The sequence below is a fragment of the Ailuropoda melanoleuca genome, chromosome 7, assembly GCF_002007445.2.
Source record: "Ailuropoda melanoleuca isolate Jingjing chromosome 7, ASM200744v2, whole genome shotgun sequence".
Taxonomy (NCBI): Eukaryota; Metazoa; Chordata; class Mammalia; order Carnivora; family Ursidae; genus Ailuropoda; species Ailuropoda melanoleuca.
Genome location: NC_048224.1, coordinates 141,518,948 through 141,533,052, shown reverse-complemented (window position 1 = coordinate 141,533,052; position 14,105 = coordinate 141,518,948). Strand labels below are relative to the sequence as shown.

Below are 14,105 nucleotides of genomic sequence, written 5' to 3'. Positions count from 1 at the left end.
GTCCGAGGAGGCCCGCCCGGGGCGTGCACCGGGGAGCGGCCTGCACGGGTCCGCCGGCGGGGTGGGCCTCGGGGCGGGGGGCGAGCCCCGCGTCGTCTGCGGGAGGCGGGAAGCACCGTGCCGGACACCACGGGGAGGTCGGGAGCTGGCTCCGAGAGGGGAGGCGCTCGTTCCGCTTCAGCCCGGGACGCGGTTGTCGCTGCCCCTCGTCGGCGTGGGCTTTTGTCATTGTTGCTGCTTAAAACCGAGCCGGGCCACCCAGAGTGGGAGACGCGAAATCCTGGACCGGCCAGGGGTTGGTTTCCAGGTCATGCGGAGAGCTCCTGCCAGCAGCGACAGAAGCGGCCGGCTTACAAACGGGCAGGGGACTTGGTGGGTCTTCTCCACACAAGGCGCCCGGATGGCCCGTGAGCGCATCGCAGGATGCGCATCGCCGTCCGAATTAGGGAGGTAAAACCAGAGTGAGGTACCAGTTCGCACCCACGGATGGCTGTGAGCAGAAACAAGTCACAGGTGTTGGGGAGGGGGCGCAGGTGGGGCAGGGGGCACAGCCGTGCGTGGCTGCCGGCCACGAAAAGTGCTGCAGCCAGCGACTGTGGAAAAGGGTGTCGTGGTTCCTCCGATTTTAGCACAGAATGAGGTAGGATCCAGCAGTTCCGCTCCTGGGTTTAGACTCCCAGGAGTCGAAAGCAGGGACTCAGATCGTTGTACGCCTGTGTAACCTGCGGCTTTGTTCAGAATAGCCAAAGGAGGGAAGTACTCCAAGTATCTATCAACAGATGGAGGGAAAGTAAATTGTGGTATGCACAGTGGAATGGGACTCACCGTTAGAAAGGAATACAATTTAATACATGCTGTGGCATAGATGTGGGGAGTGAAATAAGCCAGACACGCAAGGACAAATGGACGATCCCATTCACTGGGACAGAAAATTGAATAGAGATTACCAGGGGCCAGTGGGAGTGGGAGAATGGGGAGTTCTCGTTTAATGGGTGCAGAGTTCTGTTTGTGATGATGAGAAGTTCTGGAAATGGATAATGGGGATGGTTGTACAGCATTGTGATATACTTAATGCCACTAAAGCGTGGTTTTGAAAATTGTTAGAATGGTAAATTTCGTTGTATTTTACCATAATTTAGAAAATGTATGGGGGGCGCCTGGGTGGCTCACTCGGTTGAACCTCCGACTCTTGGTTTAGACTCAGGTCAAGATTTCTGGGTGGTGGGATCGAGCCCCACCCACATCGGGCTCTGTGCTCAGTATGGAGTCCGCTTGTCCCTCTCCTTTTCTCTCTCTCTCTAAAATACGTAAAATCTTAAAAAAAAAAAAAAGTCTGGGAAAAGGCAAAACCACGGAGACAGTAAAAAGACCAGTGTTTATGAAGAGCACAGGGAATTGTTCTGGCTGGGAAATTATTCTGTTCCATTGTGTAATGCTGGGTATGGGACACGCATTTGTGGAAACCCGTGGGCTTGTACAAGTAGACTGACCCCTAACTGAACTCTGCACTTGAGTAAATAATATATTAGTATTCCTTCCTCAGTTGTGTACTAATACAGGATGTCTAATAGAAATTGTGTGCAGAGGAGGAAAGAAGGTAAATCAAGGTAGAGAACTTTCCATTCAATTTTTTCTTTAACCTGAAACTAAAAAATAAAGTTTACTAATTTTTAATTAAATTTTAGGGGTGAAGAGCAACGGTAGTGGGTTAGCTTTGAACATGCTGTCCATATTGAGTTTTGTTTTTAAAAGCTATGCATCAGAAAAATTTTAAAGGTGACCAGGTGTTAGACTTTGAGGAAGCTCTCGAATAGGAGATAGGTGTGATGCAGTGGTGGACTGGCAAACCACTGAGAACTTTCTTTAGGGACAGCATGTAGTGTGTAGAGGCAGAAAGTAGAATGACAAAAAATCTGTTAGTCGGGACAGTGTAGAGTTACTTTCATGATTAGACTTAGGAGCTCTGAAATTTAGGGGGGAAATTGCTAGAATCTTAAAGCTGGGAAGAATCTGTGTCTAGCCTCTACCCAGGAGCTGAATTCGGGACTCGTTGTTGCAGTGTGCCCCTGCGAAAGACCTCGTGGTGTTTCAGCAGAGATCCAGAATCAGGAACTCCGGATCTTCTGTTGCTTCCTCTGACCTAACTGTTGTGATCTCAAGCACTTGTCTCCATCAGCATCAGTTTTCTCAATTGTAAAGTGAAGAGTTTGGACTCAGGTGCTCTGAGGATCCTTTCAGTCCTGTACTGGCCTTTGGCTCATAATTACAGAGGGCTCCTTCCTGGCAGAGCAACTCCTTCTAGTCCATGATTGAGTAGTTCGTAAAACTCTATCTTGAGCTGGAATCTGTTTTCCCTCTAGCTTCCACTTGTTGCTTCTAGGACATGTTATGTATTATCCATAATTCTTCCACATTTGAAGTTGGTCGGTTTCTGTACTCACAAAAGACATGTTTTTATTTTTTTTATTTTTTTTTTAAAGATTTTATTTATTTGACAGAGATAGAGACAGCCAGCGAGAGAGGGAACACAAGCAGGGGGAGTGGGAGAGGAAGAAGCAGGCTCATAGCAGAGGAGCCTGATGTGGGGCTCGATCCCATAACGCCGGGATCACGCCCTGAGCCAAAGGCAGACGCTTAACCCCCATGCCACCCAGGCGCCCCAAAAGACATGTTTTTAAAGACTGCTTTCTTTTGCATGTTGCCTATTGTTACGAACTCAAAGTGTCCTTGCTGCCCAAAGCTGGAGACAGTGATCCATTGGGACATTCTGTCCAACGTAGACTATGGAATGGAGTTCTCTGCGGATTCCTCTTAGTGATTTTGCCCATTGTACTGACTTGTCAGGATCTTACAGATTCCAGTACAATATATCTTTAGTCAAGATACATTAGAAAGAACCTGGATAAATGGTAGAACTTTAATCTGGTCCTTTGTCACTTGCTGATTATTTGCTTCATCTTGAGCAGATTACTTAATGTCTAGGTTTGAATTTCCTCAGCTATAAATTGAAGTTTTAAAGTAGATGATCCCTGAGGTCTTTCTGCTCTAAATCCCAGTGATTTGAAAACTAAATGTAGCTCAGATCTCTGCTAGTTTTAAACTCCTGTGAATCTAAGATCAGGTCTGCAGTCTTCATGATGCAAGGGTTACAGGGCTGAATTGGTAGTCCCTGCCCTCTGAGAGCCGGACCCTTTTAGTACCAAAGAGTGATGGCTACGCTGGGGGTGCGCACACAAAGAGGGTGGGGGGGCAGGGAGCACGTTGGCCATTATTTAAGAAGTAATTCTGCCTGAAGAATGGAGAAACTTCCCTGATAGCTGGGTGGTGAAACCAGGGAGTGTAAAGAAGAGGAAATGCCGGTGTGAAGGTCCAGAGGCTTGGTTTGTAGAATTACAGGTGGTTCAGTATTTAGAGAATGGGGTCCATTCAGGGGCCAGACAGGTGGTGAAGAGCTTTATATGCTGTGGTTTCGTGTGCTGCAGGCATTGGGGATACCTTGAGGAATTGTGTGCAGGCAAATGCCATTAGGGTTTTATGTTTGGAACATGACTGGAAACCTTATGGTGAGTGGATTGCAAGGACGTGAGACTGGAGGCGGGGAGAGCACAGCTATCAGAATTACAGCAGTTGGCCACGGGTAGAGAAATGTGCCAGAACTTATCAGCAGAAGTGTGCTGTGAGCTATTACCTAGCTTGTTCGTGGCCAGTTTTCTTCCTTTCTCTTCAACAACTTACCTGTACCTGATATTTTTTGAAATCCATGTGTGAAGAGGCCTAAGGGGTCACTGAAGCACCACTCTCCTTTCTTGTCCCCCAAAGCCTCTTCTTTCTTTGCCCCTTGGTCCTGTTGATTATCTTGTCCTTTCCTCACTGCCGGGTACATCACTTCACTGCTTCGCAGTGTAGTGTGGATAATGGACAAAACATCAGCTGCTCTTGTAGTCTGTGATCACAGCAGCAGTCGCTGGGTTTGGGAGGGCTGTGCTTATAGACAAGGGCGTTAATTCCGTAGTGGATTTTAAAGTAGAATTAGATGTGGGTGGTGTCGTGGGTAGTATCCATGGTCATCTTTGGTATTATTTCATTAAAGCAAGTGGATTGGACCCCTGTCACTGTTGGAGGGAACAGGACAGCGAGAGAAATAGGCAGAATTCTTTTGCAGGGGCACAGATTATCACAGAAATGTAGTTTTGATTACACTTCCTTTCTTTCCTTTTTTTTTCAGGTCCAGCTCTCATCTTTGTTCTTCATATACACAGGCTATTTTCTGTAGTTAATTCAGAAGCCATGTAGACTTGCCTGCCCTTTGAAGACATACTTTTAAGACTTCTAGGAAGATAAGCTGGTAAGTCTACCAGGGAAAACCGTGTTGGTCTTTCTTTCCTGCTCTAAACGTACTTGTCCTGGATTTATAGTGTTATTCTACCAGTTTTCCTTTGCATATGTTTTTGTTTGCCTTTTAACGTTTAGAATATTTTAAAAATGTGAACTTTTTGAAAAGTGCTTAAGGAAAAATCTATGAAAGCATATACACTCATGCATGATGGTGCATGAATGTGTGCTAGATACGCATACATACGATAGAGTTTGGGGACTGAGAAGTGAATTTTGTACAATTCTTTTTTTTTTCTTTTCTTTTTTTTAAGTAAGAGGTTATTAGGCTATGATAATGAGGCTTGGGAGTAGGCAGGTTTGGGTACACTGGCCAGAAGAGTTGGTGGTAGGAAGAAGAAATAGGGAGGGGCAGGTGGGAGACATGGGGAACACCAAAATCTGGGAGCCGTGGAATTTAACACAGATTGAGAGGGAACAAGATGGTGGAGGAACTGGTTGAGTAGCACTAGGTGAAGGGTGGGAGCGCTGATGGTTTAACAGACAGCAATTAAGGACAGAAGGAGTCAGTCCAATCTGAGAAGCTGAGGTGGCTGAGGCCACTGGAGGCAAAAGCAGCAGGAATTAGGCCAAGTGGTATTCATCAAAGAGAGTAATTTACAGGAGCTGCTGTAAAATGTAGGATGAGTGTAGAATTTCCAGAGAGGCAAGAAACAAAGATAGAGCCAGTGGAAAGTAAAAATAAGGAGAAATGGTGGTAGAGCTTTGCCTGTAGAAAGCAACCACTTTGCCAGTGGAAAGGAACCACAACACTTCGGTAGGAGCCGGGTACAGGGCATGGCTGAAGGAGAGACCAGCTCTCTACTTGTTGAACTATGTTAGAGATGTCGATTTTTCATTTGGTAAGTTTGCCAGAAGCATTTTTTAAAGACCTTCCTGATGACGGAATACTGTGCTCAATAATTTCTGTGGGAATAGAAGAAAATGCTTTACCCGTACAGTTCATAATCTGATCCCTGTATTACACACTTACTGGGCTCACTGATAACCTCTATTTTATGAGTTAGTATTGGTAAAAAAAGTTGATGAGTTAACATACAGGAAATGAAGAGAGCTGTTTTGTTGATGGGATTATAAATTAGGCAAAGAGAGGAGAGAGTTCACTAAGTAAGATAATTCTCCTACTGTACACCAGTTTCTTGTCTTTTTTTTTTTAAGATTTTATTTATTTATTTATTTATTTATTTGACAGAGAAAGAGAGAGAATGAGTACAAACAGGAGGAGTGGCAGGGACAGGGAGAAGCAGACTCCCCGCTGAGCAGAAAGCCCGACGTGGGGCTCAATCCCAGGACCCTGGGATCATGACTTGAGCCGAAAGCAGATGCTTAACCTACTGAGCCACCCAGGCACCCCTGTACACCAGTTTCTTGAGAAGATGGGAAAGTCTCCACAATTAACAGTTCATTTAAGCTTAAGAAACTCAAGTCATGAAAAGTACGAAACCTCTCTTCCTGTCATGAGTAGGACTTGAGTATAGTTCAGATGAGATACTGTGTGTTGGTCAGCCAGAACTTTACCAAGATCACTGGGGAATATTTACTTACCAGAAACTGAAGTATTTGTCAGAGGCTGCCCTCGTAGTTCCTAATATAATAATCATCGCTGACACTGAGGGCTCTCCACGAGATACTGTTCTAAGTATGCTACAGAATATTAATATCCATTGTAGAGTCCAGGAAACTGAAGCATAGAAAGGTTCAACAACTTAGCAAAGCCATATAGTGGAAACAGGACTCACTCAAACCCAGCAAGCCTGAGGTCTTAACCTCTGTGTTGTAAAATATATGATGTAGGGCTTATTATAATATAATGATGTGGTTTAATATGTAATGTCCTCCTTATTTAATATGAACATCTCTTGACTGTTCATTATGGCCACTTACAGCCAGATGGGGTTCTTGAGATACCGCCGCCTTTTCTTTTAACGTTCTTCTAGTTTTATGAGACGTTGGGTCTGAGGTGAGTCGTTAACTTACACGTTCTTTCTACATGTTTTCTTCATTACGTTTGTAAGTTGAAGATTCTTTTCAGAGATTTTTCTTCAGTACTAAGTGATTATATTCTTTTTTTAGTCCATATAGCCCTAAAAACAATATTCTAAAAGCCAGGATAGTTGCAGGGTAGTTCACAAGGGGCTAATACTTTCTGAAAAGCACTTGTTTGTTTCCTCAACTGTCTTGTCACCTTTTTAAATTTAGACCGCTCCCCCAAAATGCAAATGATAAGCCAATGATATGGGTGATAGAAAACAATGTTGTCAGTAATAACATCTTCAAAACAAGTCATCAAAATAGAAATGTTAAGTTTTTTAAGTTAATATTTTTGAAATTATTAAAGGGGGAGCCTCTGACTATAATTAAGCATCTCTAATCTATACTGTATTTCGAGGAGCTGTAACATGGAAGGAATACGTTTTGACCCTGTAATTACTGTTAGCACAGAACACATTGCATGCTTTTGGTGGTAGCTAATACTTTTGGTAAAGGATGGGACATAATTTAATGAGAAAAGACTTTGTGATTCACTTGGGTAAACTCACTGTGTATGTTACAGAATCTCTTTTTGCATTTGGTGAGTTCCCACACTGAGAAGAGCATACCAGATGGAACCAGTAGAGAATAGAATAGAGTCTAGGGGCACTTGGCTGGCTCAGTTGGAAGAGTGTGCGACTCTTCATCTCAGGGTCATGAGTTCAAGCCCCATGTTGGGGATAGAGATTGCCTAAAAAAATTTAAAAATGAAAGAAAGAATAGAGGCCAGAATGAATTCATAAACACAAAATTTAGTAAATGCTAAATGGAACATTACATATCAGTGAGGAAAAGGGTTGCAGAGACAACTGAACTATCCGTTTGGGATGAAAAAATAGGCTGAATCCCTATTTCTTTTTACCAAATAGAGTAAAAATACAAATGTAAAGGGGAGCCTGGGTGGCTTACTCGGATAAGTGTCTGACTTGGTTTTGGTTCAGGTCATGATCCCAGGGTTGTGAGATCGAGCCCCAAGTCGAGCTCTGCCCCCCGCCAAAAAATACAAATGTAAAAAGAATGAAATCCTCAAAATCATAGGAAAAAAATATCGACTGCTTTAAAAAGTAATGGAGTGGGAAAGCATGATTTGTAACAGTCACAAGGAAAACAGCTTTAAGCGTTTAATTTTTACATAAACCAGTTGTGTGTGAAAAAAGCACATATATATGTACACGTACATACTATAAAAGTCAAGAAACATGATAAAACTAGGAAAATATTTTCAGTCAAGGGCTGATTTCTTTTATGCAGACTATAAATAAATGGACAAGGCACATCCCACAAAAGAAATACACATGGCTAATAAACCAGAGAAAATGTTCACTCTCTCTCATTAAAGAAAAGCACCTTAAAACAATGCTGAGACTCCAATTTTCACCTGAGAAGTAGCAAAGATTAGAAGTTTAATAATGCTCAGTCTTGATGAGGGAGTTGGGGAATTGTCTCTGGTATATACACTCTTGGTTGGTATTAATAGTACTGTAACTTTTTGAGAGTTTCATGAAATGTATCAATTTTAAATGTAAATCACCCTTGAACCAGGCAATTCACTTCTAGTAATTTTCCCTTCAGAAATACCCTCACATTCAAGCTATGCACAAGGAAATTTAGTGCTTACTCTCTATATGGTAGAAACACAGATGTGTTTACTCTGGCCTACTTGGCCTACTTTAGTTTCTAGAATCACCGAAACCTCTTCCTCTTCTTGCCCTGAAGCCTCAGGAGCCTGGTCTTCTTCCTCCTGAACCACCTTCTCTTCCTTAAATGAAAACAAGTTGTAGAACAGTGTGTTTAATATGCCATTTGTGTAGGATGTGTTTGTACGAGACTGTGTATACATAGAACAAGTGATACTGTGTAAATACGTTGTTCTGTATGAATGAGTACATTTTTAACTATGAGCTCCTGTTACTTTTCACCACCCTAGAAGACTTGCTTAAACTTCTAAAAAGTCATAATTACTGGCAAGCATAATTACTGCTTCAAGGGTGTCCTCTATCTGAATTACCCTTTGCTGGGCGAACTCCTTTACATCATTCAGGATCTATGCTCGAGCGTCTTTCCTTGACAGCCTTCTCGGTGTTCACACTTGGCTTTGCACCTAATGTAAGCACCATAGTACAAGACATGTCTTTAAACCCAAGTGCCTAGAAAAACGGGACACAGAAAATAATTCATTTATTAAATGAATGATTAAAATATTTGATACGAGGATGGATAAAACATTACAAAATGTGTTGATATTTTTAAAAAGCCATCTTTTCTTAATTTTAGTTGAACAAATGCTCTCTGAATTGGAGTTAGTTTCTTGCTCAGCCTTAAACTGCCTAGCTTTAATTTTGATGTTGGCTGAGCTTTACGTGCTGACAGCTTGTTGATTCTGGGTTTCAGAGTCAAGATGTAAGGCACATGCTAGGTGATTCTGGGGTCAGGCTTGGATCACTGTTATAATCTGGGTGAGGCACCTCTCTGAACCTGTTTCTTCATCTACAAATGAAAATGAAACTGAGTCATAGTGTTAGGAGGATTACATGAGGTGATCCCTCTAATAGTAGCAGTTACTGGGACTCAGTTAAAAATTAGTTCCATAGGGGCGCCTGGGTGGCACAGCGGTTAAGCGTCTGCCTTCGGCTCAGGGCGTGATCCCGGCGTTGTGGGATCGAGCCCCACGTCAGGCTCTTCTGCTGGGAGCCTGCTTCTTCCTCTCCCACTCCCCCTGCTTGTGTTCCCTCTCTCGCTGGCTGTCTCTATCTCTGTCCAATAAATAAATAAAATCTTTATAAAAAAAAAAATTAGTTCCATGTCTCCTTTCTCTTCAAAATCTTTATTGAGATATGATCTGATAAATGCACATGCCATTCCAGACACAAAATTATGCAGTTAAAGAATGGATAGTTAGAGAACAGCATTTTATTCAAAATTATGTTCCCTGAAAATAATTAATTTCTATTTTATTGCAGCACTGTTGAACGTTTTTACAGAATATAATCGTGTGTGTTATGACAGAGAGAGAAATGGAAGTATTCCAAGAACTCCGTAAACCATCATCACGTTTGGAGTGTGACCACTGCAGTTTCCGAGGCACGGATTATGAAAATGTGCAAATCCACATGGGCACCATCCATCCAGAATTTTGTGATGAAATGGATGCTGGTGGGTTAGGTAAAATGATATTTTACCAGAAAAGTGCAAAACTATTCCACTGCCATAAGTGCTTCTTCACCAGCAAGATGTACTCTAATGTGTACTATCACATCACGTCCAAACATGCAGGCCCAGAGAAGTGGAATGAGAAACCAAAAAATCAGCTAAGCAGAGAAACAGATCCTGGGAAAAGCCCTCCTCTTCCTGAGCACCAGAAAGTACCCTCTAATTCAGCAGAACCCCCAAAACCCCTACCTGCCCTTTCCATAGAAACACAGAAACTTGGCCCAATCATGTCTCCAGAATCACCAAAACCTACACCTCTCACTTCCCTGGAGCCTCAGAAGCCTGGCCCTGTTGTTTCTTCTGAGTCACAGACACCTTCTCTTCCTTCTCCTGAGCCTCCAAGATCTGCCTCTGTTTCTTCTCCTGAACTTCCAAAACCAGTCCCTCTTGTTTCTGAGTCTCAGAAACCCATCCCTGTTCCTTCTCCAGAACCACAGAAACTTGCCCCTATATCTCCTGAGCCAGTAAAGGCCACTCTTATTAATCCTAAACCCCAGAAACACTCCCATTTCCCAGAAACATTGGGGCCACCTTCAGGCTCATCTCCAGAGTCACCAGTTTTGGCTGCTTCCCCTGAACCTTGGGGTCCATCCCCAACTGCATCTCCAGAGTCTCGGAAGCCAGCCCGGACTATCTCCCCTGAGCCAAGGAAGCCATCCCCATCGGAGTCTCCTGAACCTTGGAAGCCATTCCCTGCTGTCTCCCCAGAGCCCAGAAGACCAGCCCCAGCTGTGTCACCAGGTTCTTGGAAGCCAGGGCCACCTGGGTCCCCAAGGTCTTGGAAATCCAGTCCTTCGGCGTCATCAGGACCTTGGAAGCCAGCTAAACCTGCTCCATCTGTGTCTCCTGGTCCTTGGAAGCCAATTCCTTCTATCTCACCTGGACCATGGAAACCAACTTCCTCTGTGTCCCCCGCATCCTGGAAATCTTCATCGGTCTCCCCTGGTTCCTGGAAGTCTCCCCCTGCGTCTCCTGAGTCATGGAAGTCTGGCCCGCCAGAACTCCGAAAGACAACTCCCACCTTGTCACCTGAACACTGGAAGACAGTTCCCTCAGTGTCCCCTGAGCTTCGCAAACCAGGCCCACCGTTGTCCCCCGAGATCCGCAGTCCGGCAGGATCTCCGGAGCTCAGAAAACCTTCGGGGTCTCCAGAGCTTTGGAAGCTTTCTCCTGACCAGCGGAAAACTTCTGCTTCTCTTGATTTTCCCGAGTCCCAGAGAAGTTCCCGTGCTGGTTCCCCTGACCTCTGGAAGTCTTCCTTTTTTATTGAACCTCGGAAACCTTCTGGACCATCTGAGTCCCCTAAGGGGACCTCCGATATCTGGAAGCCTGTTCTCTCTCTCGATACCGAACCTAGAAAACCTGCCCTGTTTTCTGAGCCCACCAAAACAGCCCCTCCAGCTTCTCCTGAACCACGAAAACGTGCTCTTTTTCCAGAGCCCCGGAAACATGCCCTTTTCCCTGAACTGCCCAAATCTGCTATCTTCTCAGAATCTCAGAAGGCCGTTGAGCTTGGTGACGAACTACAGACAGACGCCATAGATGATCAAAAGTGTGACATTTTGGTTCAGGAAGAACTACTAGCTACACCTAAGAAACTCCTAGAAGACACTTTATTTCCTTCCTCGAAGAAACTCAAGAAAGACAACCAAGAGAACTCAGACGCTGAGCTTAGTAGCAGTGAGTACATAAAAGCAGATTTGGATGTGGTAGACAGCAAGGGCCAAGAATCGAGCAGTGATCAAGAGCAGGTCGATGTAGAATCCGTCGATTTCAGTAAAGAGAACAAAATGGACATGACTGGTCCAGAGCAGTCCAAAAACGTGTTACAATTTACTGAAGAGAAAGAGGCTTTCATCTCTGAAGAAGAGATCGCAAAGTATATGAAGCGCGGAAAAGGAAAGTATTATTGCAAAATTTGTTGCTGTCGAGCTATGAAAAAAGGTGCGGTTTTGCATCATTTGGTTAATAAGCATAATGTTCATAGCCCTTACAAATGTACAATTTGTGGAAAGGCTTTTCTTTTGGAATCTCTCCTTAAAAATCATGTAGCAGCCCACGGGCAGAGTTTACTTAAATGTCCACGTTGTAATTTTGAATCAAATTTCCCAAGAGGCTTTAAGAAACATTTAACTCACTGTCAGAGCCGGCATAATGAGGAGGCAAATAAGAAGCTAATGGAAGCTCTTGAACAGCCTGTGGAGGAGCAGCAAATCTGACTTTTCCACATGGCGTGGGCATACGGTCTACAGAGTTGTGTTGGAACTGTAACGTGCGGTCGGATCAGTAGATGTTGACGTTGTGTGGTGTACTGTGTTTAATCGTCTCAGTAGCGTTACAAAGAATAAGCATTTGGGTTTTTTTATGGTCTCTGTTTATGTGGCTATCTTGTACGTCAAGAAATTTGTAACTGTATTCCAGATGGATAAAATTTCTCTAATTTCTTTTAAATGTATTTGAATAATATGAAGATGTAGGTGGTCCACTTAACAATCAAGAGCAGGTTCACTCAATTTAAAACTTCTAGTCAAAGTGTATTTTTTTTTTTTTTGTGAAACTAACTTCAGATAATGGAAATTATTAGTTGGAATGTTTAAGAATTAGGCATGAAAAATTTGAGAAATTTTTTTGTCTTAAATGTATTTTCAGATCATAAAAGGTATTTTGAAGTTCCTATTTGATCATGTAAAGTTAGTTTATTTATAAATCTTGAGCAGTTCTAGATGTTTATTAGCTTTTACGTCATGGAAAATTGGAGTCTCAGGGTTGCTGATTTTCTGCTAAAAGAGATGTCGAGTAAGTTTAAAAAGGTTTGCGGCCTCCTCTAGGAAACCAGGAAAGATGAGTGTGACTTAGGTCTTGTCCTTAGTTATTTCCTTCGAAGTCTTCCATTCTGCACCACTTTCCCCACCCCACCCACCCCACCCACCAGGTCTGTCTCTTTTCTTCCCTGTGAGCTCACACCAATAGATGATCCTTAACTGCCAAATGTGTCAGAACTGCACTTCCTGCTCCTGGGCCTCACACACCACCTAGGGGGGTTCAGACCTGGTCATGAGTAGGAACTGAGAGTCTTCCAGAGTCACAGTAGAAAATTTTGTAAGTAGACATTTCTGTTTGAGAGTACGTCAGTTGTATGTTTTCTACAGTTGTTACTGTAAATACCTTGTGCCTGTTCGTGGATTATTTTGTTCTAAAATATTTTGTCAAATGTGTATCAACCAAATTAAAAACAAAGGCTTTCATGTCAGCATCCTCATGTGTGTGTTTTTTGTGTAATTGTATGATACCCAGGTTCCATGATTCTTTCCTGTTCCCCCTGTTCTCATCATGCTAAGTTTTCCTATCTGGAGCAGCATTTTCTAAGCTATGTTTTCTCAGTACTGTGGCCAGGTAAGTGAGGGAAATGCTACACTTGGCGGTGCTTGTTGCGGACGATCCACATCCTGGCTGACTTGTGTAAAAACAGTGTGAAACATTTAGTGCTGTAAGGATTCTGTGCAGCCAAGGGTTGAGAGACTACCTTTAATTAAGCTGTTCCCAACACTTTTTTAAAGATTTTATTATTTGTCAGAGAGAGAGACAGCCAGCGAGAGAGGAACACAAGCAGGAGGAGTGGGAGAGGAAGAAGCAGGCTCCCAGCGGAGGAGCCTGATGCGGGGCTTGATCCCAGAACACCGGGATCACGCCCTGAGCCGAAGGCAGACACTTAACGACTGAGCCACACAGGCGCCCCCTGTTCCCAACACTTGAACAGCGAGCACTTTTTTCCATAGCATCCAAATTAATAGGCCAATTGAGAAGACTTCTGTGCTTATAGAATCCTGGGATGATCTTAGTGTTTGTAGAATCCTGGGCAGACCTTACAGGCTCTAGGTCTCACCTCTTTGGGGAGTAGTTGATGCTGTTGTCAGTTTACACTGGGCCCCTTGACAACAAGCTTCCAGTACTGGAGTTTCCTTCTAGGCCAACAAGAAGGACAGTGGTCTTGTTCTCATCTATACTGACTCAAAATTATGACTGGAAAAGACAGGTGTGCAGCACCCAGAAACCCTTTTGAAGCCTGCAGTCTCTGGGTAACATTATTTTCCTTAGGACTTTACACTTCTGCTGCAAATTTCTCATAGAATCCTTCCTAGACCTTTGCACAAGGTGGAGCCAACTAGATCCCATGACTTGCCATCTTACGTGGGTTTTTTCATAATAGGATATTATGCTAAAGTAGGGATGCACCCAGCATCTCCTGCTTCCCTCCTCCATGTAAAGATCCTGGTGTTTACATTCGGTGACCCAGATAATCTAAGCTGATCTGCCAGCAGCCCTAAATCTCCTTTGCCATGTAAACTGCCATAGTCATAGGGCCTGGGAGTTGGACATCTTTTGGGGCCACTCTGCCTACCACACCTGGGCTTGAAATTTGGGGTTTTGATTCCTCTGCTTGGCCTGCTGCAAGCTAGCTTTCTTCAGCAATG

General features: G+C 43.7%; 1 protein-coding gene across 1 annotated transcript; it reads left to right on the top strand.

Moving 5' to 3' along the window:
* Nucleotides 1–67: 67 nt before the first annotated feature.
* On the top strand, nt 68–12,883 carry CHAMP1 (chromosome alignment maintaining phosphoprotein 1). The gene is made up of 3 exons (XM_034665548.1): nt 68–372; nt 4,226–4,345; nt 9,384–12,883. Exon 3 carries the CDS (start codon nt 9,423–9,425, stop codon nt 11,850–11,852), a length of 2,430 nt encoding a protein of 809 aa, XP_034521439.1. The 5' UTR covers nt 68–372; nt 4,226–4,345; nt 9,384–9,422; the 3' UTR covers nt 11,853–12,883.
* The last annotated feature ends 1,222 nt before the right edge of the window (nt 12,884–14,105 follow it).